Here is a 23,123-nt window from a genome sequence, read left to right as displayed (position 1 = left end):
AGCTTTCTATTAAATATTCTAGTTATTTCTCTCTAATAATAATAATAACCTCTTTATATTACCTCCTATTCTATTAACCTTTAAAGAGAGAGTATTAATATTTATACTAAAAGATATATTAACTGTAAATTCCGAGGCTACTTTACTAATTAATAAGTTAACTAGATAACTAATGTAACCTATAAGTACTTTATCTAAGTTCTTCGGCTCTATACTACCTCTTCTTTTTAGATTCGTATTTCTAGCCTGTTTAATAGCTTTTAGAAAGCTCCTTGATACTATAGCTAAGAATAGCTAAGGCGTATCTAGTACTACAGATTCTTTAGCTTCTTTTATACCCTCGCTATCGCTTCTTATAAGTTCCTAGCTCTCTTCAGAATTATTACTACTATCTTCAGATAGAGCTCTTCTTTCTTTTTTAAGCTATACTCTCTTTTCTCTCTTTTTTCTAGACTTTATTAAATACTAATTATCTCTTTATTCTCTAGCTCTCTTATTATTAGCTTTAATTCTATTAGCGACCTTTATAGCTTACTTCTTTATTAATTTTACCCCTTTAATAATAATAATCTATTTATTAATAGCTTAGTTATATAACGTATTAAGGTCTTATTCCTTAGATTCGTCTATTTTAAGCTACTAATACTATTTCTTTACTTATCCTCTTATAACATAACTAAGGCTCTAATAAGATATACCTCTATATATATTTTTAGAAGCTCTTAAAACCGCTAACTAAAAGACCTTTATTAAAACCTTCAAATATAATAACTTCCTCTTAAGGCAGATTTATAAAAGACTTATCTAACTCCCTTTATCTTTCTATAACCTCGCTATTAGCTTAATATTTATTAATAGAGGAGGTTCAGATAATATTAGTAAAGATAGTATTTCTATTAAATTAACTATATTATTAGAGGCTAGAAAAGTAGCTCTCTTTAACTAAGAGGTTAATTTAGCTCTCTTCCGAGAGTCTATAGTATCTTATAGTAGTAAAGAAGTAAAAGAACGTCTCTTATTAACTAATAATAACTATAAAAAGGTGACTAAAGTAGTTAAAATAAGATTCGGTCTCTCTTTAAGGGCTAGAGTTAGTATACTAAGAATATTATAAATTCTAAAGCTCTAATAAGCTAAGAATTAAAGGCGTTAAAAATCTATATTAAAAATATTAGTTAATTTAGTATAATATTCTACTTTAAATAGCCTTATATTCTTATAGCTAATATTAAATTAAGTCCTTACTATACCTAATTAATTTAAGCTTAAAAACTATATTATATAAATACTTTACTAAACAAGTAGAATAGTTTTTAGCCCCTTATCTAGTAATAACTTTCAAAAACAGTTAAGATTAAACCTTAATAGAGATTATACCTAAGAGCGACCAAACCTATTATAGCGACGCACGGCCTAGAAAACTGTTTCTCTAAAAGTGTTCCGCGCTGCGAAAACACCGTATTATTCGGCCCAGTTATTCGGTTTCGTCTAGCTAGAAGCAACCGAATAATAGTACGTAGATCTTGGCCAAGTGCTTCCTATAGGTCTTGACCTGAAACAGCACTGCAGTGCTGATCTCGTAGTGGCGGGCATAGAACCCTTTCGTAGTGATATGATAATCTCTTTCAGCGATAATTCTGGACTAGGTTGCGATTGATCGAATGCAGCTGTGATTCGCTGAATTGTTCGGTGGAAATACCGCCCCCTGATTACTGAGACCTTAAGCGAAGCAAACAATGTGTTTGTTGAATTGATCAAAAGAAAGTCGCTACTTCTCGATTACTCGAATTGTGGACCAGAGAATAACGGTGAGCATCTCCATCATGTCTCAAGAGCAGTAGGTACCTTCTACGAACCCAACACTGACTTATGGGCAACTTGAAATCAGCTCCACTGGTTGGTTTGTTTGATCGAAACTACATTGGCCACTGCCTTTCCCAGGTTCGATGATTGAGAGTTGATTCGAAACATCCGCTGGCTACACAAACAAGCTATCACTGAAAACTCATGCACAGCTTTGACCTCTGCTTATGAATCCGGAAATTGGCCGGCGTCATATGAAGAAATCGTGAGATACCAGCAAACATCAGTCCCATGGAGCTCCGATGAATCATCTCATGAATGCCAATTAGTTCACGATTGAATCAATCATCATTACCAATGGCCATTGATGCAATTCCACTGATTATGCGCTAGTTCAAATGCTCTATGCTGGTCGAGACTTGCTTGCTGATGGAAAAAGAAGCCAAGCTGCTGCTGTTAGGAACCCCCAACAATCGATACGAGACTTCCAAGTAACTCGAATTGGAATATACAGGACAGCCTCTACGAGGGGCCATACAGAAGTGACATCGACCAGGGAATATCCCGAGCATGTTATATCACAAGAAAGTGTCCATGGCCCAGAAAATTTCGGTAGCTGCTAATTATCATTGCTAAATATCATTGGAGCGTAGCTCGATATAGCAGACCCAAGCGCTTCAAAATGGGATTCATTTGCACCTGTAATGGCCCGCTCAGCTATGTCCCTGAACCCCAAGTCGACGAATCGTCACAAGCTGAACTGGGACTGGTGGGATCAAACAGTAAGGAGCGAGATTTAACTCACATCGTACCTTTTCCACTTGCAATGATCGGCCAAGAAGACTGCTGTACCTATTCTCATGGGTGCTCTACTGGACCGACCTAATCTTTCTCGGAATTGTTGAGCGACACGCGGCTTTAACCGCCACTGGAGCTCATGTATAACGTATCTGCTTAGTCGATTTGATCGAGGTGAAGCTCGTGGAAAAGAAGCGCTGTCATCGATTCTCGATATGAAACCTCTCTCCTTGGCCTCCAAACATCCTATTGCAGGTTCGGGAATGCCACACACGCGCGTACCAAGCTCTCACAGGCGGCAGGAAATCAATGGGCGTTCAAACAATACTATCATGCGCAGGGGGGGATGGGTATTGATCAGTACAGATATAAACATAGCGTTCTTTGCAGTCGTCATGATATTGGGAGGTTCCATTGTCTCCTGCAGCTGTTCGTACCGGTGCCTGGAGGAAACTTCTAGTCAATGATGTTTGCACCGACCGATTTGTACCAGAGCTAGGGAGCCATCGTTGGAGCGAGGATAGGAGGTGGTGTTTTGGCTTACCGGTATGTTGGGGACCTTAACGGGGGAGAAGAGCCAGATGCGGCTATTCTGGCCCTGTGTGGTTTCACCTGTACGGTATTTCGAGTGAGGGCTTTCGCGAGAGCATCATCGCCCTAGAGATCTGAGTTGACATTGTACTTACTGCCCTTCAAGCACCACGATTCATACGGAGAAAATGGGATGTAATCTTCTGGCGTATATAAACAAATATATGATGTGACCTGAAGGTTATTTACTCATCCTCGCTACAGTACAGTAGCCTATTTTCGGATGCCGAACACTTGCACAGGGCAGTTGCACAGCCGAGAGCCGATCACGTAAAAAAAGCGAGCGGCAACTCCCACTCTCTCCCCAGCGACGCCGAGTGTACAACAGCTGTTATTGACCGAACCTACCTACCTTACCTGGCCTTTCGATACCTAGGTAGATCAGAAAAGGAGGTCGCGTGGGGTACGAATCTGCTCCCCTCCTGGTAGATGCACTTTCACTTGTACTTGTACCCCGTACCCAGAAGTCCGCCCCTACCAGTCGAGTACAGTATTCGCGACTTCTCAACCGAATTTCACGATTCCTCAACAGGATGTCGACCTCGGAGGAAGCTTCACATCTTTTCGCCAATGACAAAATAGCCACGGAGCACAAAAGGTGCAATGATAACTAGGTGCGGTCACGGTGTATAGAACTAATGAACGCTAGGTTGAACATCCAGCACCGCTTCGTTAATACATTTGGGCCACCTGAGCAGATCCATCCGTCGATACCTAAAGACCAAATCATCCTTGTCGCAGATATTGCAACAGGAACAGGGTTTGTTCGATTTTTATTCCACTCCAATCATTTCCATACAAACTTCGTGTGTCTGATACTCATTCCAGAGTTTGGCTACAAGATCTCGCCACCGTCCTATCCAAAATTCCCCTACGTAGTGACGGATCCAGACAGTACGTCGGCTTCGATATCTCCCGTGATCTGTTCCCTTCGAGCTACGACTCGAGCTTCAGCTATGTGCAACACAATGCTTTATGTCCCTTTCCAGATGAACATCTCGGGAAATACGATCTTGTGCATGCAAGGTTTCTGATTGCGGCATTGAAGGAAGATGAGATTCGAATTGCATTGGAGAATGTCTTGGAGCTTCTAGGTACTGAATGAGCCTACCTTCAAGTTGTATGAAACACGGTACTTAATTAACATCGGTCCCAACATAGCTCCGGGTGGTTACATTCAATGGGACGAGTGGGATTTTCCGGATATACAACTACCATCGGCCTCCCCAGCCGTCAAGCAAACCCTGGCCGACTTCCTCGACTTTTCCACGTCAATTGGCTTCTCTCCTGATATCGCCAGTGTTCTCCATTCTGAGCTCTCGCAGGACTCCACGATTGATCAGTATATTTTGTCGAAGACGACGTGGTATAGTTTGAAGGACGAGGGAACGAAGAAGAATTCCAGGGATGTGGCGAGGGAGTGGTGGATTGGTGCCGTGAGGAGTCTTTGGCCAGTCATGCTGGCAATGACGCAGAGTGGGCAGGTTAGGCCGCGGAATGAAGTTGAGGGGATGGTGGGGGAGAATGTGGCTATGATGGAAAGAGTATGTAATTTTCTCTATTCCCCATATATGATTTTCAGAGTAAGTTTGTTGGTCGACGAGTGGTAATAGCTGACTATCGATGAAAGTGGTTTGCCGAAGGGGGGGTACCAGTTATCCCGCTAGTCGTTGTTTGTGGGAAGAGGATGGAGTTCTGAGGAGAGCTGTCTGATCAGCGACCTGCAGCAGAATACTGTAGGTACAGCATATAGACGATCACTGGTCACCAACCGTAAAGAACCTGACAAATCTTGTGGTTGTGACGGAACTCCATCGCGGACTGCCAATACCATCGATTAAAGTCCAACCAAATGCAAGACACAATATTGCAATCCAATTCACATAATTAACATGACAACGGCCGCCTGGATGTAATTCACATGATTGACCGATGTCATTTTGAGCACACTACTTGAGATGCGTATTCTACAAGTCGTCGTTTCTTTCTCCACTTACGTTTATTTTTGTAACCATCTTCCCTTCCTCGAAATAGGCTACGATCAACTATAAAATTCGAGATGACGTATCCTATACAAGTTTCCACCCCCGCCCCCCTCTCCCTCCCTCGTCAAAGTCGCTACTACCATCAAGCCTCGTCTTGTGCATTCTTCTTCAATTCGTGCAGTCGCCAAGTCGAACAAGACATATCTTAAAACCCCCGCACAGGATACAAGACGAAGCAAGAATAAAGTTGGAAGAAAATTTAAGAGCAAAGGAAGAGTAGTAGCAAGGTAGCATGAATAGTCATGAGAAACAGCATCCCTCGTCCAAGACTAATCAGCATCAGAAGCTTCGACACCAGGAACCATAATTTGGATGTCGCCGACCATTACTCGAGCCTGCATCGCGGCACGATTGATGCCTTCACTCATTATTAGCGTATCAGTTACGACACGCTGGGTGGCATTGCCTAGTCCGATGACTGCAACTCTGGCGTTTTGAGCAGAAAGTATGCTTGCCGCAAGACTGCGAATCACAGGCTCAACAACGGCACGAAAACCTGGATAATTGATGTCTTGAGTCGTGGCGATAATTTCATCCAAGGAGCTCTGAACACCTGCAAGAGCGGCCTCGAGTCGAGCGTCCTCGGTATGGAGGGCGGCGGTAGCGTCTTCAAGGTAGTGTGTGCGGAGGAACTCTGTACCGTTAATAGGTGGAGGAGGTGGTTGTTCATTGTTGACACTTAAATCGCGACAAGTGGCAGGGGAAGGATTACGAGTATGACGGTGAGTAGTGTTGCTTATACCCTTGGCTCGATTTGTCTCTTGGTGGTTGGTTCGGCTTTGTTGCTGATCGCGGTCAGATACAAGCTTGTCAACTTGCTCACCCTGGTGCATAGTCAGCAAATCTGCACGATTCAAGCTGAAGGACAAGCCTCACAACCTCAGTAACAATTTTCTTAACAGCATTATCGCGAATATCGCCCGTCTTAATGAGTTGGACTTGAGTATGAGAGTATTTGTGCACTGGCTGGGTAGAACGGCAACGACCATGAAACAAATCAGAAACTCGGCTACGGATACCCTGGCTACCTTTCCTGACTTCAGAAGGCTTCTTTATCTCCAGTGATGCAAGATATCTGCGTGTTTCGATCTTTGTTTTGGATTCTTGAGTACGCGCGGTACTGGCAGCCGTAGGACGGTTGAGACGTGATACTGGGTTGTCACCAACTTGGAAGCGAGACTCTACTCCCTTCGTTGATGTCAGTGAAAGAGGGGGACTACAAGTATCAGCAAAGTATTGCCATTGATAATGGCTACTCACTAAGGGCTGCCATCAAGCAATATGTCAGAGTCGAAGCTCGAAGTCTTCCAGGCGGGCCGATTAACACTGAAGAACACCATCATTAGAATATCACACTAAAGAAATAAGGCACTTACTTTGGACTCTTCCCCATCAAAACCTCACGGGCGTCCTTGGAATATCTAACAGTCGGACCAACACCGAGCTTGAGGTATCTCCTATCAACATCCGAGCGAAAGGGAGACTCATCAGTGGGAATCTCAGTTGAAATACTGCCCGAGACATCAATTTTCACCTTGTTGACTATGATACTGTCCTCGGTCTGCTCCATATCCACCTTCATTGTGGTATTCTCGTCTAACGAGTTGTCTTGCAAGACTTGTAAACGTCTGGTACTGTGACGATTAAACTTAATGGGAGTCTTGACTTCTGGCTTGCGGTGAGTAGAATCGTATCTCTGCATTGGGCTTCCATTCTTGTATGCACCGATGTGTCCATGGCTGAGAGTGGCTGGGTGATGGGTTGAGGCAGACCCGCGTGGGGCCGCGGCCAGAGAGTAGGCGTTGGAGTTTGGGTGGTGGCTGCCCTGACAGGTAGTGGTGACAGCAACATCCCGACAACTCCGCGCCGTCTCGGTAGCAGCGGTACCGACATCAGATTTGATACTACCACGAGCAGAACCAAGAGAAGTGGTGACCTTGAGATTGCCAGAATCGCTCATGGAGGGCTGGTGACGCATAACATTGGATGGCCTGAGGGGAGGGTAGCTGACTGCCATGCTCTTTGCAGCGGAATCGATAGCATCTGGGACAGTCAGTCAGGCAGTCGTCTAGAATGTCGTGGCTTGGGATTTACCGAGAATACCTCGTCGTTGAGGAGACTCAGTAGATCTAAGAGCAGGCTTGGCTGGCAATTCCTTATGCACGGTGGAGGACTTTTTCTGAACAAGTCAAGATGTTAGTAGACAATAATGACCAGTAGGAGTTCTTAAGTGTATCCACGCGCCGAATGTGCTAAAGGGCCCGGACTATCGCAACTGGGCAGATGGAACATACTGGCCTAGGAGTGTCCTTTGGTGGAGGTGTTGGTACGTCAGTGGTCATGCCAGGATTGGAAACAAGGTGGTCGACGCAGGCCACGGCGGACGATCGGCTGTGGTCGACAGGCTCTTGTTGTTTGGTGGGAGTGTGAGGTGAATTCATACGGTGTCCTGGCTTGCGAGAGGCGCGAGAGCGAGAGCCTCGTGAGGATGTGATGTTATCTGGGGTTTGAGCCATGATGTAGCGTCTGTTGTCATCGACAAGGTATAGCTCAGCACGTAAAATTCTCGCCTGGAAAGGAGAGCAGCGGAGTCGTGTCCAGGAGCAAGGTGTAAGGTTTTGCGATTCTCTGAAGCGAGAGCAGGAGACCTGGAGACTTAGCGTGCAGCGGGCCGAGGAGCAACCGAGTCCTTGCAAGTAATATTGTTGTAAAAGGAACAAGGGATATTGAATTTGGCCTGGTACCTGCCAAAGGATTCTTTGGCTGGCTACGGGCTGCGGCTAAATGAGACCTGGCACGGTCATGCCAAATGCTGCTTCTGCAAGATGAGCTGAGCGCTCATTCAAAGTACTTCCTTCCTACCAAGCACCAGGTCTTCATTTATTCACCTTGGACTTAGAGAGCATATACCCGAAATCCAGTACCCTTAAAACAACTCCTTGAAATGCTGATGTCTGCGCTGACATGCTGCGACACGTGTATGGGATTAAAGCTGCAATCTCACAGGCCCCTGCAGATCAGGCTTGGGGTGTGGAGTAGAGAGAAGAGTGTAAAAGGCTCGAATGCTGAACAGGTTCCTAGTCTCCATCTCTCAAATATGCCATCTTTGCCTTCATCTAGCGCCGGGAGAAGATCACGGTCGTTCTTAAGTGCCTAAAAGTCCTAGAATCAAAGGTACGGGGGGATCCATGATGCGGTTAGAGTGTAGTAGGTTTCAAGAGGGATCTAGTCAGCGGGTCCTAGGACTCCAGAGGATATTAGTATGAGGTTGAACTGCCCGGTCAGGCTGGTAGCTACTTGCAACTTGAATCGGACTCGCAGTAATGGAGGACTAAACAGATGCAGATGAATACATGGCTCAAGGGATTATCAGGTTCTCTAAGTAGGATGGACTCACCAGTCTCATGACATAAGCCAATAAGACACGTTGTGGAACAATGGCAGCGAGATAAATTTACAATCATCAGCTTTTGAAAAGGACCTGCCACTAGGCAAACTGCAGAGTCTCACTACAGAAGACTGCAACCTGTGACCCTTGATGTTGCAGGAGTCACAATGAAAATAGATAAGAGTCAAATGCAAGTGCAGAACGATACAAGCAAAGCCGCAGCACGCTCCGCACACCCACAGACAGGGAAGATATTCCGAATAAAGAACGTCAATCACCACTAATACCAAGACGGAAGACAAACCAGTGTAAAGGAAGATATCAAACACAAAGGTATCCGGTCTAATATCTCGGTCGTACAGTCCCTTCTAGTCGTTAGTTTGATGCATTGCTGACGCTCGTAGCTAATATCACGGAGAAGAGACAGATGCAATGTCGTTGAACAGATGCATTAGTCAGCACATCTTGGCGGCCACAACCGAACCCCGGATTTCAGCTCCATGCCTGGGGCTATTCAGCCGCCTCGTAGTCGCGACCCGGAATTCTGGCAATAAGGTTACGCTGGAAAATCTCCAGCTACTCCTGCCGCGAGGATAGCTGCCATGATGTTTCTGTATAGCATGATTATGTACATACCAATCCAATCGAAAAGAAGATGGTGGCAAGGATACAGTCGAAGCTAGAAAAGGACAGAGAGGCACAAGTGTTGGAGACGAACAGCTAGAGGATTGGCGCTTGGTGTTGCCTGGTCAGATTAGGTTTACGATGATGATTCGAAACGAGTAGGATCTGCAGTACTTATGGGGTCGAGTCAATGCAAAGTTACCGCGAGGTAAGGCATTTGCATTGGCTGAAGAGGGGCTGAAATAGTGGGGTGAGCAGGAATGGAGGCAGAATGAGGCAGAATGTGCTATTCTGCCTATCTTCAACGAGGTCATGGCAGAGGTTTACGTTTGGTCCAAAGTCTTTGGAAGGAGGTGAATCGAGGAGATCATTTGTGATAGCTAAACTGTTCATTTTTATCTGCAGGATTTGTCCCTCTACTGTTATTGGGCTCATCTGAAAGATGAGATGGAGATATATAATCACAGTTTGAGGAGACCCAACGAACATTTGAAAAGATGGACAAGGTTGGCCTGGCCAGACCCTATTGATTTGGAGTTGCCACTGGCGCTGGTGGACCCTTGGAACGAATTTCTAAGGTGCCCCTGTAGAGGTCAGTGGAACTGCTGCAGGGGAGACTGCAGTACACCCTGTGGAAAGGTGCGTCATCTCAAGTGACATTGGATGCTGGAATCAAGAGTTCCAGGCCTTCGCTGAGATGCTGACGCTGCCGATCAGTGACGATCTGGAGAGGTCCTGGAGCAAGTTCACAAGGCTTTTGCTTGTTAATATTGTCTGGATTGAGTTGCCATTAAGCACCTTCTGTCGTCTTATTGAAATTGAAAGCCGGAATATGAAGCATACTGGTGGTAAACTTGGAAAGTCTGTCAAGGCTTTGTCTTGGTTTCAATGGAAGACGGGAGCTGGGATCGTGTTCGTTTTCAGTGAATCCCATCATTCCGGTAGCTAGACCGATGTTACTAATGATAATGTCACAGGGTTTGTATATCTGTTCAGTGCGTGACTAGCTTTATTACGTGGTAAGCGAGGTAAGGAGAGATAAACAGAACCATCTTACTCGGCTACAAAGACAGGCTCTGGATTAAGGAGAGCTATTCATGAGGTACGCATGTAAGCAATGACGACTGGAATGGAACATCCATTATAAGCACCCTCTAACCTCACGTAATCCTTCCTGTCTAACATTATTCAGTGAACCAAATTTGGGAGACAGACAAACCTCTGCAAAAATCCCTGATATACGCATACTTCTGCAGTGTATTGCATTTTGGAACATTACAGGAGGTACCATGGAAAATATCTCTTACTAAATCAGACATCCGGAGGAGGGGGAAGATAGAGATGAGGAAATGATGCTTTTCGACTGATTTCGTTCGACCCAGACTTGTCTCTGATCTGTAGGCACGATGCAAGGTGCGATGCTCATATATTCCACCTGTACAGCCACAACCGATGCCTACACAGCATCGCTATGCTGCTTAGACTCTCATCACCCACATGATGACCGCTGTACTAGGTGTAAGGTTTACCATGAACCGATAATTATCGTTCTGATCGCAGAAAACCCTGATGCATATGTATATGTAGGGTACTGACGCCGCACCTGAGGCGAGCCTGTTCTGTCTCAACATAGCCTGCTGCACCAAAGCTCCAGCGAAAAAACTGCTTTACTGATGCCTGATTGGGGTGCTTTTCTGAGGCCTTATAAAGTTTGATTGAGCAGCCTCTAAAAAACTTGGACTTGGCTTTAATTCGATCGAAACCACTCGGAAACTGTCCACTTTTGCTCTCAGCATCACCACCATGATCGCGCAGGCAGTTTTTTTGCAAGACTAGCCAACAGGCCGTGTTCAATGACTTCAAGAAACCCCTCGGTGCTCAGCAAGCTGGAACCGAGCTAGCCATGTTTGAAAGCATCTAGAGAAACTCCTCCGGAGTTCTACATTATTTGTGTCAATGCTGTCAAAAGCGAACTTGTCGGCTTTGCCAACATGCTGACCTGACTCATGATACTGGCGAACTCTTCGATGCCACCCGAATTTACGAGGCTCCTCTTCTACGTCATGAGGGCACTGGAAACGTTCGGGACTAGACTCGCTTTGCCAGATGGAAGATAACCAGGTAAGAGTTTGAGTACATCAAAAAGATCGAATATACGAGTCTATTCCTTGTGTTCCTCTCCCCGCGCAAGCAGGGTGACCCGAGACCTCCAAAGCTATTGATGAACTTCTAATCACAGTCGGAGCCTGGACAACGGAACTGCACAAGGAAATCTATGTCTTTGATGATGTTCACGGGTCTAAGGACAAGGAGCTCTGCGCCACCGTCAAGGAGCTTCGTGAAATGCAGTAATCATCAACCCGACAATGAAAGCCAATCTAATCGTCGACATTCAAGGACGCTTCAACAATAGGCACTTCTAAGAAAGCCTGAGTGTTCCTGGAAGCGCGATCTTGTTCTCGATGGGGGGTCCCGGAAAACGGTAGAACCGTCTCTCTCAAGGCGCTTATCAATGGTCTTGGTGCTTGTGCTGACTCCGCCTTCTCTCTATATGCAAGCCTTTCGATGGATACTAATGCCCGAAGTATCTGTCCGTACGATTTCCCGGCATGCTCGTGTGATGGCGCCTTGCCCCCTGATCTTCGAAGAACTGGACAGTCTTGTCACAGACGAAACGCGGAGCCACTTCCCTAGGTAACGAAGTCCGTGGCCTCGAGTCAAACGATGGCATGGTAATGGTAGGTTCCACAAACCACCACGATAGTCTCGATCTAGCCATTCCAAAGTGCCCCTCTCGCCCCATCGTAGGTACCACTTCAGGATCCCAAATTAGAAGAAGCGCGTCGCGTGTTGCTGTTTCTGGAGAAAGAAGTTGACGAAAAGTCACTGATTGACTTCCCTGAGGATTTTGTGCTTGGTGATTGCGAAGTTGAGAAGTAAGTTTCAGCTTGGCATGCGTAAAGGAGCTGTTTGTTATTGCGCTCCTGATTATTGTCAGGGGCGGAGGCCTGGAGGAATAAGTGCAGGCCGAAGATACGAACAGTAGTACTGATTCTGACCCTATCATCGTCGAATATGAGCCACCTCCCGTTGAGAGCACCCCTACTAGCAAGACCAACAATAAAACCGATGCTCTGGATAATGATACACCAGAACCGAAGAAGCTCCGAACCTTACCGACGTCGGTATTCCAGATTAGTTCCATAGCAATCGCTCGCTGAAGGTTGTCAAAGCCCAGCTCAAAATGCTCCTGGAGGAGATGGATAACAGTGCTGCGGACGAAAGAACGGTAAGCAAACTGATGACGAGGAAGATGATAAATGTGTGGATTATGCGCAGCAATTGATGGCCCTGACTCAGCAGAATGCTTGTACCAATGAGTATTCTCGGGAGAGACCTGAGACGCTTTCAACATGGAAGAAAATATTTGACAACAAAGAATGACGGCGAGGCACCACGGAAAGGTAAAATCGTTGCTGACGAGAAAAGGTGTACACAGAAGGCAATGAAACCAGAGACGGTTGTGACCAAACAAATCCGCATCTAGTAGTACCCATGACTCACGGCTTCAAGAATTTGATACTATTTTGTAGTGTTCTTCTCCACAATGCCCCTCGCAAACTCTCCAAAACTTATGTCCTGATCTAAATCAACAGGTTCACCCAGGTTTGGCTGCGTGAACACTGCCAACGTATTACGTGCAATCTTACCCCCTTCATTCTCACCACCCGCAAAGCCAGGCCGCACACCTCTAACGTAATGCGGTACGGCCCTGAACATGCCTTTAGTAATACGCTCTAACGCCTCGCCAGTCTGAAAAGCGATGCAGTCCCTCGGAATCTTGACCTGCACAGTTTCCCCGTTGCGAGATTGGATGTACAGTCCAGCTGTCGGATCGGGTGACGAGTCGAGTTCTGCAAGCGTAGGGAGATGGTGTGGGTTGTATGAGTAAGTCATAGGGATCGCAGGTACTTGCTTACTCTCGTTGACGAACATAGCGGACGTCAAGCCAGTCAAACATCCATGATCGAGATGTGTAGCACACCAGTCGTCATCGTTGGCTTCCTCTTTGGTTTCCAAATCAGCGGGAAAATAATGCAGAAGTCTTGCTTTAGTCGTGGTCGAGGTCTTAACAACATGCTCAAGGTATCCTGGCTTGTAGTTGGGTATCTCTTTGGATGCATACTGATCACATGCTCTCGCGACCAGGACCGCGGTGTCAATAATCAGACGGCAGAGATCTTCAAATGTCTCCTTGAAGCCGGCGATGTTACTAGGCCAAAGATTGGGACTGAGATACTCTGGAAAGTTGTCTGGGGAAAACTCCTTGGTTGGTTTGGCGCAGTCGAGTGAGGGATCAACATAGAAAGCACAGTTGGCATAGAAAGAACCCTTATGTGTATCGATCTGACCATTCTTGAGAGTCTCTTTACCTCGAGACCAGCCAGTCAGATATTTAGCTGCCGGATTCTCGATCTTGTCTGCTGATCGTCATTATCACGAACCACAGAGGAGGGTGCGCCGGCTTACCAAGGCGGAACTGAGGTAGGTTCCCAAGGTACGACGAGTAGGACAGTAGGCGATGTCTGAGCTGTACGAACTCTTCTGGGACGTCCTTTACGACTATGATTCCCAAGGAGTTTGGGCCAAAGGCATCAACCAAGGTTTGAAAGGAGACATTGCCTTATTGGGTGAGCTCCCATTTTTCAGCGCACTAATGGGCAGGCATACATACCATTCTTCAGATCCTCAAGACTGACCGTTACCGCGGCGGAAGTCATATCGAAGCAGAAATAAAGGAAATTTAAAGGGGAGAACAAAACGGAAGATGTTGAAGATGATTTACAGTTTCGGTAAATTCGAATTTTAATTATATCGGCTGGCTTTTGGCGGAGGAGAGGAAGTTCGGCCAAATCCGACGGTGAAGGATCGCTTCTTCAGGTCTAGTGCACAACTCCAAGCTCTCAATCCGGAAGGTCAAGCGTGAAGTCAACACTCTACGAACGCAACAAACAAAGGAGCACTGCAGCATGGTCAAACCATTGACATTCAAAGGCGACAAGAAAGTGAGGAAGAGAAAGCGCGTCGACGTGGCAGAGAAGTTTGGAGATGAGGATGGCTCCTCGTCAAAGCAAGTTGCGCTATCTAAGGCCGATGAGGACCCCGCTGTGGATGGCGATAGCTGGGTAACGGCAGAAGCTACAGGAGACGTCGTTGGGCCGATTGTCCTGGTGTTGCCCTCAGATCCACCAAGCTGTATAGCATGCGATACGAATGGCAAAGTATTTGCAAGCGCATTGGAGAATATTATCAATGATGACCCTTCCACGGCAGAACCACACGATGTTCGACAAGTCTGGGTTGCCAATAGGGTGGCAGGCACGGAGACATTTAGCTTTAAGGGTCACCATGGAAGGTATGCTCCCTGCGCTCCTTGCTGATACGAGCACATACTAACTAGGTAGTCAAGGTACCTGAGTTGTGACAAGTACGGCATCCTGTCAGCCAACACAGAGGCTGTATCACCATTCGAATCCTTTCTCTCCATACCTACGGCGGACACACCTGGAACATTTCAGATTCAAACTCTACGAGATACGTTCCTCACGATCAAGCCTTCTATATCGTTGAAATCTAGTGCGCTTCCTGAAGTTCGAGGCGATGCGGAAGCCATTACTTTCAACACCACATTCCGGATACGAATGCAAGCACGATTCAAGCCGAAACTGAAGGCATCGAAAGAGGAGAAGGCAAGAGAGAAAATTAGTAAGAAGGAGCTAGAGGAGGCTGTTGGCAGAAGGCTTGACGATGACGAGGTCAGGAAGCTGAAGAAGGCAAGGAGGGAGGGGGACTACCACGAAGCGTTGTTGCTTATCAAGGTTAAGAATAAGCACGACAAGTACAGCTAAGGAGGTACCCCATGCCCATGGCTGTTTACACCAGGCATTGCAAGTGATGTATCAGTAAAACAGGTTGACTGGTGCTTTTGAGAATATCAATGAACCAGAGGCTGTTTTGGAGCAAGACCCGCATCAGGCCATTGCTTCCATCATTTTCTTTGACAGCGCAGACATCAGCTGGGAGAGCTCTGATTCTGTGAGTGGTCTTATGCCCCAAAGTTTCACGCCCTGCTTTCTCTCCACCTGAGCTCTTAGAATTACTACAACATTGTCCGAGCATAGAGCCCCTATAATCTCCTTTTTCTATATCACCCACCCGGTGATTCTTTGCTATACTGTTGAGACGGAGGTATCACCTTGGTACCGCACGTTTGCAAGCAAGTGATCACAAGCTGAATGTCAGCACTTCCAGCTAATTGTCCTGGCTGACCATTGGTGTAGGCTTCTTATTGTTGATGCGTATATCACGCCAGGTCTGCCACTGGTTGAAAACGCCAAATAAAAAATGGTGCCTAGTTATCGGTATTCATAACGCGGATGCGTTCTGTTATCTTATTCACATCGTTTTCAACCTAGACAAATAGACTGTTGGCAATTCCTGCACTCATGGCTCGCCTTATTTCCTGTTTTTTATCACTACCAATCTCGTCATAGGATTTAAATATGCGCCAGACTCTTTTTGAAAGAGATCTAATGTGGTATTGCAATTTCGTCTAGCCAATCAGCAATCTTGAAATTCCACCAGTGGCCTTCCATACATCATGGCAGGCTCCTCTAGAGCGTGCCAATGAATCCAACACTGCAGAACTTGCCCGATCGAATGAAAGAAGAGTAAGTAGTGCACAGTCTGAAGCAGCTTTTTGCTAGTTGCCTCTATGAACCAAACTGCCATTGCTTGTCTTTTGTCCTCCCGTGAGTGATGAACTGGCGCATCACTACCAACGCTGATGGACTACCACAACGCCAGAAGACTTCTCCAGCCTTACTTGCCATAACCACAATGATCACACCTGCTTGCCCAGAGCATGTAGGGATCGAATACATCCTACTTCCTCGTCCAATGGCTAGGACCATTACTGCACATCTATATCAGGACGTGACTCGAAATGTAGCTCCTCAGAGTCCAATACAGCAGTGCTTACCAGATAGCTACATTCAGATACGACTTTCAAATTAGCAACCATGTACTACACCACGCTTTCCATGAGTTGCTGACTCAGGAGTCGATTTTTAACTCTGGTACTAGGATTGACGGTTCGGAAGCAGTGTCATCCATCTCACCTCCGACGCTTCGTTCTGCATCCTTTTCTTGTGCTTCTGACTGGCAGATAGACTCATCCCGTTTATCGCAGCCAGGGCTGGTGAAATCCTTAGAACTGTGCTACATGAGGGTCTAGGTACAGTTACGTTCGCGTTATTTTGAGCATCGGGAAAGACAAGTAGTGCTCGATGAATTGGGCTCATTCTGGTCTTTATTTTCGTGGATGTCTGTATACGTGTAGCTACTGCTCCAAATATCGGCAGAGAAGCTATATTCTTTACTATAAATAGAACATTTTCTGTACCGACCCTCTTACGCAGCGTGGCAAAGTGAAAACCCAGAGCCACCTCAATCGAAGGATACCCGAGTTCACGTGACAGGCAAGTATGCAATTTGAATCAGTGTCAACCTTGCGTGCTTGAACATGCTGAAATGAAGGAATGGCGGGAGTGAAAAGTCTACATCGCTACAATTCCTCATTTTTCTGCTTTCCGACCAAAAGAGAGCAGCGCTCAGAATCTTCCTTGTGTAGCATAGCCTAAAAATTTCAACACATCTAAAAAGTCTCCTCAACCGCATCCGAGCCACAGCACACTGCCCTCTGTAAAATGTACAATCTCAACACCTCGTCTTCCTTCCATATCAATTCAGCAGCAGGAACGTATGTCTATGATATTGTACCTGTAGCTGCTGGCCTTGCAGCAATATCGTCGGACGACTGTCTGCGGCTTCTGGATCCGCTGGCGCTTCATGCCGGGGCTGTGAACGAGATCAAGGATGTCAATGCAGATGTTACTTGTTTGAAGGCGGTAACTGTGGGAGAGGAAGGAGATGCACTGATTGTTTGTACGTCAGGGAGAGATGGAAGAGTTGCGCTATGGGATCTGAGAAGCGGTGCGAAGATTGGGGAAGTTAGAAGTGGTGAGAAAAACATGGACTTCTTCGAACGTGGCTGAAGGCTGCTGATGGTATCTGATAGAAGGAAATGCTCCCATATTGTCCCTGGCCTGCTCTTCGCCATACGGTCTAGCGGCAGGTACGGAGTTGACAAATCATCAAGCGTCTGTTGTGGTTTGGTAAGTCAAAGAGTTCGTTCGGGTCCTCCAACGCTGAGAGGTCTAGGGATACGAGAATTCTGAGCGCGCCTGCAGTGCAATACATCGAGAGTCACAGTGATGATGTTACAGAAGTCTGCTTCTCTCTTCTTGACGAATGACCGCACCTACTAACCTTGCCGCAGCTTCAATTCCACCCAACAGAGCCTCAAATACTCCTATCGGGCTCCACGGACGGCTTGGTCAACATTTTCAATACTACAATTACAGATGAAGAAGATGCACTGCATCAGACCATTAACCATGGGGCCTCGATTAGTCACGCAAACTTTCTCAATGAGGTTGATATCTTTGCTGTGTCTCATGATGAGAAGTTCTCTATGTACAGACTTGTCACAAACCCCGAGGAAGGCGTCGAAGAGCCGCTGCCTGTTCATCATGGTGATGTGAGAGAGTTGCTGGGAGGAGAGTATGTTGCGAATGTGCTTAGGAGGGCCGATGGTGGTGCTGTCATTGGTGTTGGCACTCACAGGTATGCTGAAATTCGATGGAGTGATATTTTACCGTGCTGTACTGATGGTAAAACCTACAGTCGAGAAACTTTCGATCTCATCCAGTTGAGGAATTTACCACCTTGGTCATTCTCTCCGGAGGATAAAGTCACGCTGCTAGGAGCTCATGGTTCTGAGATCGTCCGATCATTTTGCTTCTTGGACTCCGTAAGTATGCGTCGCTGCACCATTTGTCGCTAATCTAATGCTCTTCTAGCATCAAACCGTTCTGACGTGTGGGGAGGATGGTGCGATACAGGCATGGAAGGGTGATTAAGTGCCAGAAGAATAAGAAAAGAAAGAAGAAAGCTAATAAATTCCAACTTTTCAAACGTATCGTAACTTTTATCGATAACCAGCCTGCTTTAGAATGTACAATTCCATTCCTAGACTTCTTGGGAGAAAACTTGTCGTTGGCGAGGCTGTGAACAAATTTGTCAGCCCTGCATGGTCTCGTGCCTGTGCCGAGCCCATCTGGAGCTTGAGAAGATGACACTTGGAGATCAACAACTGAACTGACCAGCTCGCAAACACCCCGCAACTACGCCCGTTTCTCTTCGATATGCCCGGCACGAAATAGATGGACCATGACCACTCTACTGCTACTACTTCTTACGTGAAGTAATTACTATTGCGCAGAGTTCAACAAAATGAAGAAATGGACCAGAAGGCTGTGGTCCTTGGTCTGTATGTTGTGATACCTAGATCCTCACCATACTCAGAAGCTAATCTCTACACCGCGACTTAGTTCTCCTGCCTTTCATATACCCCATAGTCCTCGCGCAAGTACATGAGGATGCGGATACGACGGTGACCGCAGATGGAAGCTCACAGCCCTCAGTGGCCGCGCAGCCACCATCGCCACAGCACCCATTCCACGAACAAGCTGATGGCAGGAGGAAGATTGATGGTAGGGGCAAAAACCATTGCTGGAGCTGTAAGCTGATTTGATGAAGGTGCCGAGCAGGTCGACAAAGCTCTTTTCTTCCTACGTGGATATGAACGATTGCATCCTCGGCCGTCACGGAAGGCACCGGGACTACTGGGCGTCTTTTGGAACTACCTCTTGTCACTGATGCCACAGTTCTCGACTCTGGGGCCAGCTTCAGAAGGATCGGTTGAAGGGCATAGAGAACTTCCTGGACCTGTGGCAGATGCTGTGCGGTTATTGGAAGAGGCGGCGCAGGTTAACAATCCAGACGCTATATTCCTTCTCGCTGAGATACACTTCTATGGAAACTTCTCTGTTCCGCCAGATTATTCACAGGCCTTCAGACGGTATCAGCAATTAGCCTCGTTGGATGGGAATAGCTCAGCACAGCATATGATAGGATTCATGTACGCCACTGGATTCGGAGGAGTTGTTGAGCAAGACCAAGCAAAGTCCCTGCTTTACCATACCTTTGCAGCTGAAGGAGGGAGTGTCAAGTCCGCGATGACAGTCGCGTTTCGATACCATGTTGGAATTGGGGTTGCCCAGAGCTGCAATACTGCCGTCAAGCACTACAAGAAGGTCGCTGACAAAGCTATTGAATGGTTCCGATCTGGTCCGCCTGGAGGGATGGCATGGGTTCCCGATTCTTATCGACTTGCAGATGAAGATGGAGGTGTCTATGGTGAGGGGGCAAGCTTTTCTAGCTCAGGGAACAACAGGAACAAGGCAGGCGTTAATTCGGATGCACATGCTGCACTAGACGATGTACTCGAGTACCTAGATTTGATGTCACGAAAAGGAGACTTCAAGGCCACTTTTAGTTTGGGACGAATCCACTATGATGGCCAAAAGGGGCTTTCCAGGAATATGAAGAGCGCAAAGTGGTATTTCATGAAAGTTGCCAAGCTCTACTGGACGAGAAACGGCCAAATCATCGAGAGCGAGAAGCAAGGATTGGAAAAAATTGCGACCAAAGCGGCCGGCTACCTTGGTCGAATGTTTATGAGGGGAGAAGGTGTTGAGCAAAGTTTCGAGAAGGCTCAGATCTGGTTCCAAAGAGGTATCAAGAGTGGTGACGCTGGGTCTCAATATGGAATGGGATTAATGTACTTGGAGGGACTTGGTGTGCCCAAGAACTCAGTTAAGGCACAGGAGTATCTCAAGACTGCGGCAGACCAAGATTACTCTCCTGCCCAGGTTGCCTTGGGCGCTTTATTCTTGGATCAAGGTACCGCAGCTGATGTACAAGTGGCCACTAAATATTTTGAACTGGCCGCTCGGTATGGCCATATCGAGTCATACTATTACTTGGCGGAACTCATTGAGCAAGGTATCGGAAAGGAAAGAAGCTGTGGCCTTGCGGCCATGTACTATAAGAGCGTTGCGGAGAAGGCTGAACCTCTTCTCTCATCATTTGCTGAAGCAAACGACGCGTATGAGAATGGCGATCATGAGCTAGCGTTGATCGACTACATGTTTGCAGCCGAGCAAGGCTACGAGAAGGGACAAGCGAATGTTGCCTATCTCCTCGATCAGCAAAAGTCGAAATGGGCCTTTCCATCATGGTTATCCCTGAACTCGATCCCTCGACCTCCCCTATTCCGAAATGGTGCTTTGGCTCTGATGTACTGGACAAGGTCTGCCAAGCAGTCCAATATAGACTCCTTGGTTAAGATGGGCGATTACTACTTGGAGGGTATTGGAACACAAGTCGATTTGGAGAAGGCAGCTTCTTGTTACACGGCAGCGTGTGAGTACCAGCAAAGCGCACAGGCGCTTTATAATCTGGCTTGGATGCATGAAAATGGTGTTGGTCTTACCCAGGATTTCCATTTGGCGAAGAGATATTATGATCTTGCCTTGGACACAAACGAGGAGGCATATCTCCCTGTGACTCTGAGCTTGCTGAAGCTGCGACTCAGAAGTGCATGGAACACTCTCACACAGGGCTCAATCAACTCCATCCAAGATGAGCCAGGTAAGGATTCAAAATATAAAACCTTGAGGCCAGAGCTAACAAACTGTAGCACCAAAGAAACAGTGGTCGATGAGTGAATGGATCTCCAACTTTCTCCGAGATGACCACATGTATTATGGTGACGCTGATTACGATGACAACTATCTACCCGAAAACGACCCCATGCCAGGTGGAGATGCGGATGGTATGTATGAGGACATTATCGATGATGGGATTGTAGAGAGCATTCTTATCATCGTCCTAGCTGCTGCTTTGGTGTTCCTGATCTATTACCGCCAGCAACGTCAACAGGCACATCGAAGAGGCCAGGAAGCTGGGGCTGCTCAAAATGGCGTCGCGCCTGAAGGACAACAGCAGCGGCAACAACGACAGGATAATGGCCTATTCCCTCAGCCTGGAGATCCGGACTTTGGTCAGTGGGTTGCTGGGGGTGTGGGTCATTGAGAAGAATAAATGGATGCATAGCTGAGCGTGTAACATGAGTAGCGTCAATGATTAAACAATATGATAACCTAGTGGGCCTCTATTACCCACACCTGAGATTTGCGTTGCTGTCAGGTGCTTTTGCGGCATTGTCCTTCAAGTGATTTGCCTGGACTTGATGGCAGGGAATGACGAGATTGTTGAGATGTCTAAGTTAGTAAGACGAACGTTTTATGGGACGATACTCTATACCTTTGCCCAAACATCGAAGTTAGCAGTACGGCATATTATTGAGGCATGGAGTGGTGACTGAAACTTCTGCCCAAAGACTAGGTAGGTAGACGTACCTATCCGAGCTAACCAACGCTAAGGTAGGTACGAGTACTGTAGGTGCCGAACCGGCCTTGGTCTTGGCATAAAGTTGGCTGACATTCGTTCTCCGCACTCTCAATGTCACAAGACTTCTTCCAATTCAGTGATCGTAAATAACAACAACAACAACAACGACAACGACAACAACGTCATCACAGTGCTATTACCCATTGATCCATGACTTACATCTAAAAGTACTAACAATCATAAAGATGTCCACTCCAGCCGCCAAACGCCGCAGAATCGACGTTGCATCCCAGACTCTCTCCAAGCCTTTCCGCTCTCCCTTCAAGACACCCTTCAAGTCGCCCGTGACAAACGTTCAGGCACAACACACCACATCGACCCCCGCACAAACCGGTGCGCCTCTCTCATCCCGAATAGCCAATACTCTACTCTCAAATGCGCCGAAGCCCCCCAGCCTGCCAGCACCTTTGTCCTCCTCTCGTGCACCCCGCATCAAGAAGACCTTCTCATCGCCTGTAGCAGCTGCTGCTCTCAATGCTGACCCAGACATTGCGCCGATGCTCAAAGCTCAGAGCGAGTTAGAGAAGCAATTGAGGGAGGTCAAAGAAGCGCTGGATAGTGCTGAGCAAGCTAGGAAGATTGAAACAGACAGTCAAAAGCGGGATCATGATGGTGAACTTGACGGAGAGCTGCTTGAACTGATCGAGAAATGGAAAGGGGCCAGCCGGTTAGCTGCTGAGGAGCTGTTTAGCAAGGTCAGGGATAGAGTCAATAGGTAGGCTACCCATCGCTTATGGACCGACCATGACTGATACCTTTTAAGGATGGGCGGACCCAGAGCTTGGAAAGAAATGCAGAAGCAGCAAGAGGAGAATCGAAACTCTTGGGATCAAGAGGAACAGAACTACAACAATGACTCAAATGATGAGAAGAACAAGGAGTTGGAGACCAGAGATGTTTATGCTGAGTATAGTATTGATCCAGAGACGGAGATCGAGAGATCACAGCGTGAGAAGAGTCTTGGGGATACCGGGGAGCTCCCAGGACAGGAGGATGTAGGTCTCACTGTTACCAATGCGGCCGCTTTATACTTACCCGCTGTAGGAGTTTACTATGGCTATGATGCTAAGAACGCTAAATGTTGACTTGGACATTATCGGATACCACCGAGGACAGCAGAGGTGGATATAAAGGTAACGGGACGCCTGACCCAGACGGAGGCATTCGCAGGAGCTTGATATCGAGCGGCCTTGCCTTGTGATTTCTACAGAGTTGAAACCTAGGCATAGGCTCCATGAACTTAGAGCTTGAAATTATGCACTTTTGATTTGACATTGTTAGAGAGATTTCCAGATTTTTGTTTTTCTTGCTTTGAACTAGTAGCACTGCCGATAATCCGACCAACTTAACTGCTGTGGCTTATTGACTCTATT

The 23,123-nt window shown here is 46.8% G+C and overlaps 7 protein-coding genes across 10 annotated transcripts; 5 read left to right on the top strand and 2 right to left on the bottom strand.

The window, feature by feature from the left end:
- The first annotated feature begins 3,483 nt into the window (after positions 1–3,483).
- Positions 3,484–6,061, top strand: ONS95_012240 (uncharacterized protein). Of its 3 annotated transcripts, XM_058505863.1 has the most exons (6): positions 3,484–3,790; positions 3,842–3,952; positions 4,021–4,286; positions 4,354–4,736; positions 4,823–5,959; positions 6,037–6,061. In XM_058505863.1, exons 1-5 carry the CDS (start codon positions 3,726–3,728, stop codon positions 4,889–4,891), a joined length of 894 nt encoding a protein of 297 aa, XP_058358386.1. In that variant the 5' UTR covers positions 3,484–3,725; the 3' UTR covers positions 4,892–5,959; positions 6,037–6,061. The 3 variants fall into 3 exon arrangements, with proteins under 3 accessions (XP_058358386.1, XP_058358387.1, XP_058358385.1); XM_058505864.1 differs by lacking the exon at positions 6,037–6,061 and having other exon boundaries at positions 4,354–5,294; XM_058505862.1 differs by lacking the exon at positions 6,037–6,061 and having other exon boundaries at positions 3,484–3,952; positions 4,823–5,294.
- Positions 5,295–9,022, bottom strand: ONS95_012238 (uncharacterized protein). Of its 2 annotated transcripts, XM_058505860.1 has the most exons (7): positions 8,635–9,022; positions 7,532–8,482; positions 7,332–7,416; positions 6,614–7,280; positions 6,498–6,563; positions 6,114–6,453; positions 5,295–6,061 (listed from the first exon to the last, which is right to left on the bottom strand). In XM_058505860.1, exons 2-7 carry the CDS (start codon positions 7,751–7,753, stop codon positions 5,507–5,509), a joined length of 1,935 nt encoding a protein of 644 aa, XP_058358383.1. In that variant the 5' UTR covers positions 7,754–8,482; positions 8,635–9,022; the 3' UTR covers positions 5,295–5,506. The 2 variants fall into 2 exon arrangements, with proteins under 2 accessions (XP_058358383.1, XP_058358384.1); XM_058505861.1 differs by having other exon boundaries at positions 6,614–7,416; positions 8,930–9,022.
- A 3,809-nt stretch (positions 9,023–12,831) lies between these two features.
- On the bottom strand, positions 12,832–14,030 carry ONS95_012237 (uncharacterized protein; the record flags this gene model as incomplete). Its single annotated transcript, XM_058505859.1, has 3 exons — positions 12,832–13,730; positions 13,780–13,932; positions 13,985–14,030. 3 exons carry the CDS (start codon positions 14,028–14,030, stop codon positions 12,832–12,834), a joined length of 1,098 nt encoding a protein of 365 aa, XP_058358382.1.
- A 249-nt stretch (positions 14,031–14,279) lies between these two features.
- Positions 14,280–15,158, top strand: ONS95_012236 (uncharacterized protein; the record flags this gene model as incomplete). The annotated part of the gene is made up of 2 exons (XM_058505858.1): positions 14,280–14,665; positions 14,720–15,158. 2 exons carry the CDS (start codon positions 14,280–14,282, stop codon positions 15,156–15,158), a joined length of 825 nt encoding a protein of 274 aa, XP_058358381.1.
- Positions 15,159–17,018: 1,860 nt separating this feature from the next.
- On the top strand, positions 17,019–18,293 carry ONS95_012235 (uncharacterized protein; the record flags this gene model as incomplete). The annotated part of the gene is made up of 6 exons (XM_058505857.1): positions 17,019–17,331; positions 17,390–17,486; positions 17,533–17,599; positions 17,651–17,997; positions 18,058–18,184; positions 18,234–18,293. The coding sequence occupies 6 exons, from the start codon at positions 17,019–17,021 to the stop codon at positions 18,291–18,293; spliced, it is 1,011 nt and encodes a 336-aa protein (XP_058358380.1).
- Positions 18,294–18,666: 373 nt separating this feature from the next.
- HRD3 (ERAD-associated protein) lies at positions 18,667–21,372 on the top strand (the record flags this gene model as incomplete). The annotated part of the gene is made up of 4 exons (XM_058505856.1): positions 18,667–18,703; positions 18,765–18,926; positions 18,973–20,928; positions 20,978–21,372. The coding sequence occupies 4 exons, from the start codon at positions 18,667–18,669 to the stop codon at positions 21,370–21,372; spliced, it is 2,550 nt and encodes an 849-aa protein (XP_058358379.1).
- Positions 21,373–21,935: 563 nt separating this feature from the next.
- ONS95_012233 (uncharacterized protein) lies at positions 21,936–22,881 on the top strand (the record flags this gene model as incomplete). Its single annotated transcript, XM_058505855.1, has 3 exons — positions 21,936–22,465; positions 22,514–22,745; positions 22,795–22,881. The coding sequence occupies 3 exons, from the start codon at positions 21,936–21,938 to the stop codon at positions 22,879–22,881; spliced, it is 849 nt and encodes a 282-aa protein (XP_058358378.1).
- Between the last annotated feature and the right edge of the window lie 242 nt (positions 22,882–23,123).

The sequence above is a fragment of the Cadophora gregata genome (assembly GCF_030347475.1).
Source record: "Cadophora gregata isolate MNR1 chromosome Unknown scaffold_6, whole genome shotgun sequence".
NCBI lineage: Eukaryota > Fungi > Ascomycota > Leotiomycetes > Helotiales > Ploettnerulaceae > Cadophora > Cadophora gregata.
Note: the sequence above shows the minus strand (reverse complement) of the source record. Positions and strands in the feature narration are given on the sequence as shown.

Coding starts and splice junctions, on each gene's coding strand:
- ONS95_012238 (XM_058505860.1), bottom strand. CDS start 7,753: ATGGCTCAAACCCCAGATAACATCACATCCTCACGAGGCTCTCGCTCT. Junction 6,564..6,613: donor TTGATGGGGAAGAGTCCAAA/GTAAGTGCCTTA, acceptor GGTGTTCTTCAG/TGTTAATCGGCCCGCCTGGA. Junction 6,454..6,497: donor TTGCTTGATGGCAGCCCTTA/GTGAGTAGCCAT, acceptor TGATACTTGTAG/TCCCCCTCTTTCACTGACAT.
- ONS95_012240 (XM_058505863.1), top strand. CDS start 3,726: ATGTCGACCTCGGAGGAAGCTTCACATCTTTTCGCCAATGACAAAATA. Junction 3,791..3,841: donor ATAGCCACGGAGCACAAAAG/GTGCAATGATAA, acceptor AATGAACGCTAG/GTTGAACATCCAGCACCGCT. Junction 3,953..4,020: donor GATATTGCAACAGGAACAGG/GTTTGTTCGATT, acceptor TACTCATTCCAG/AGTTTGGCTACAAGATCTCG.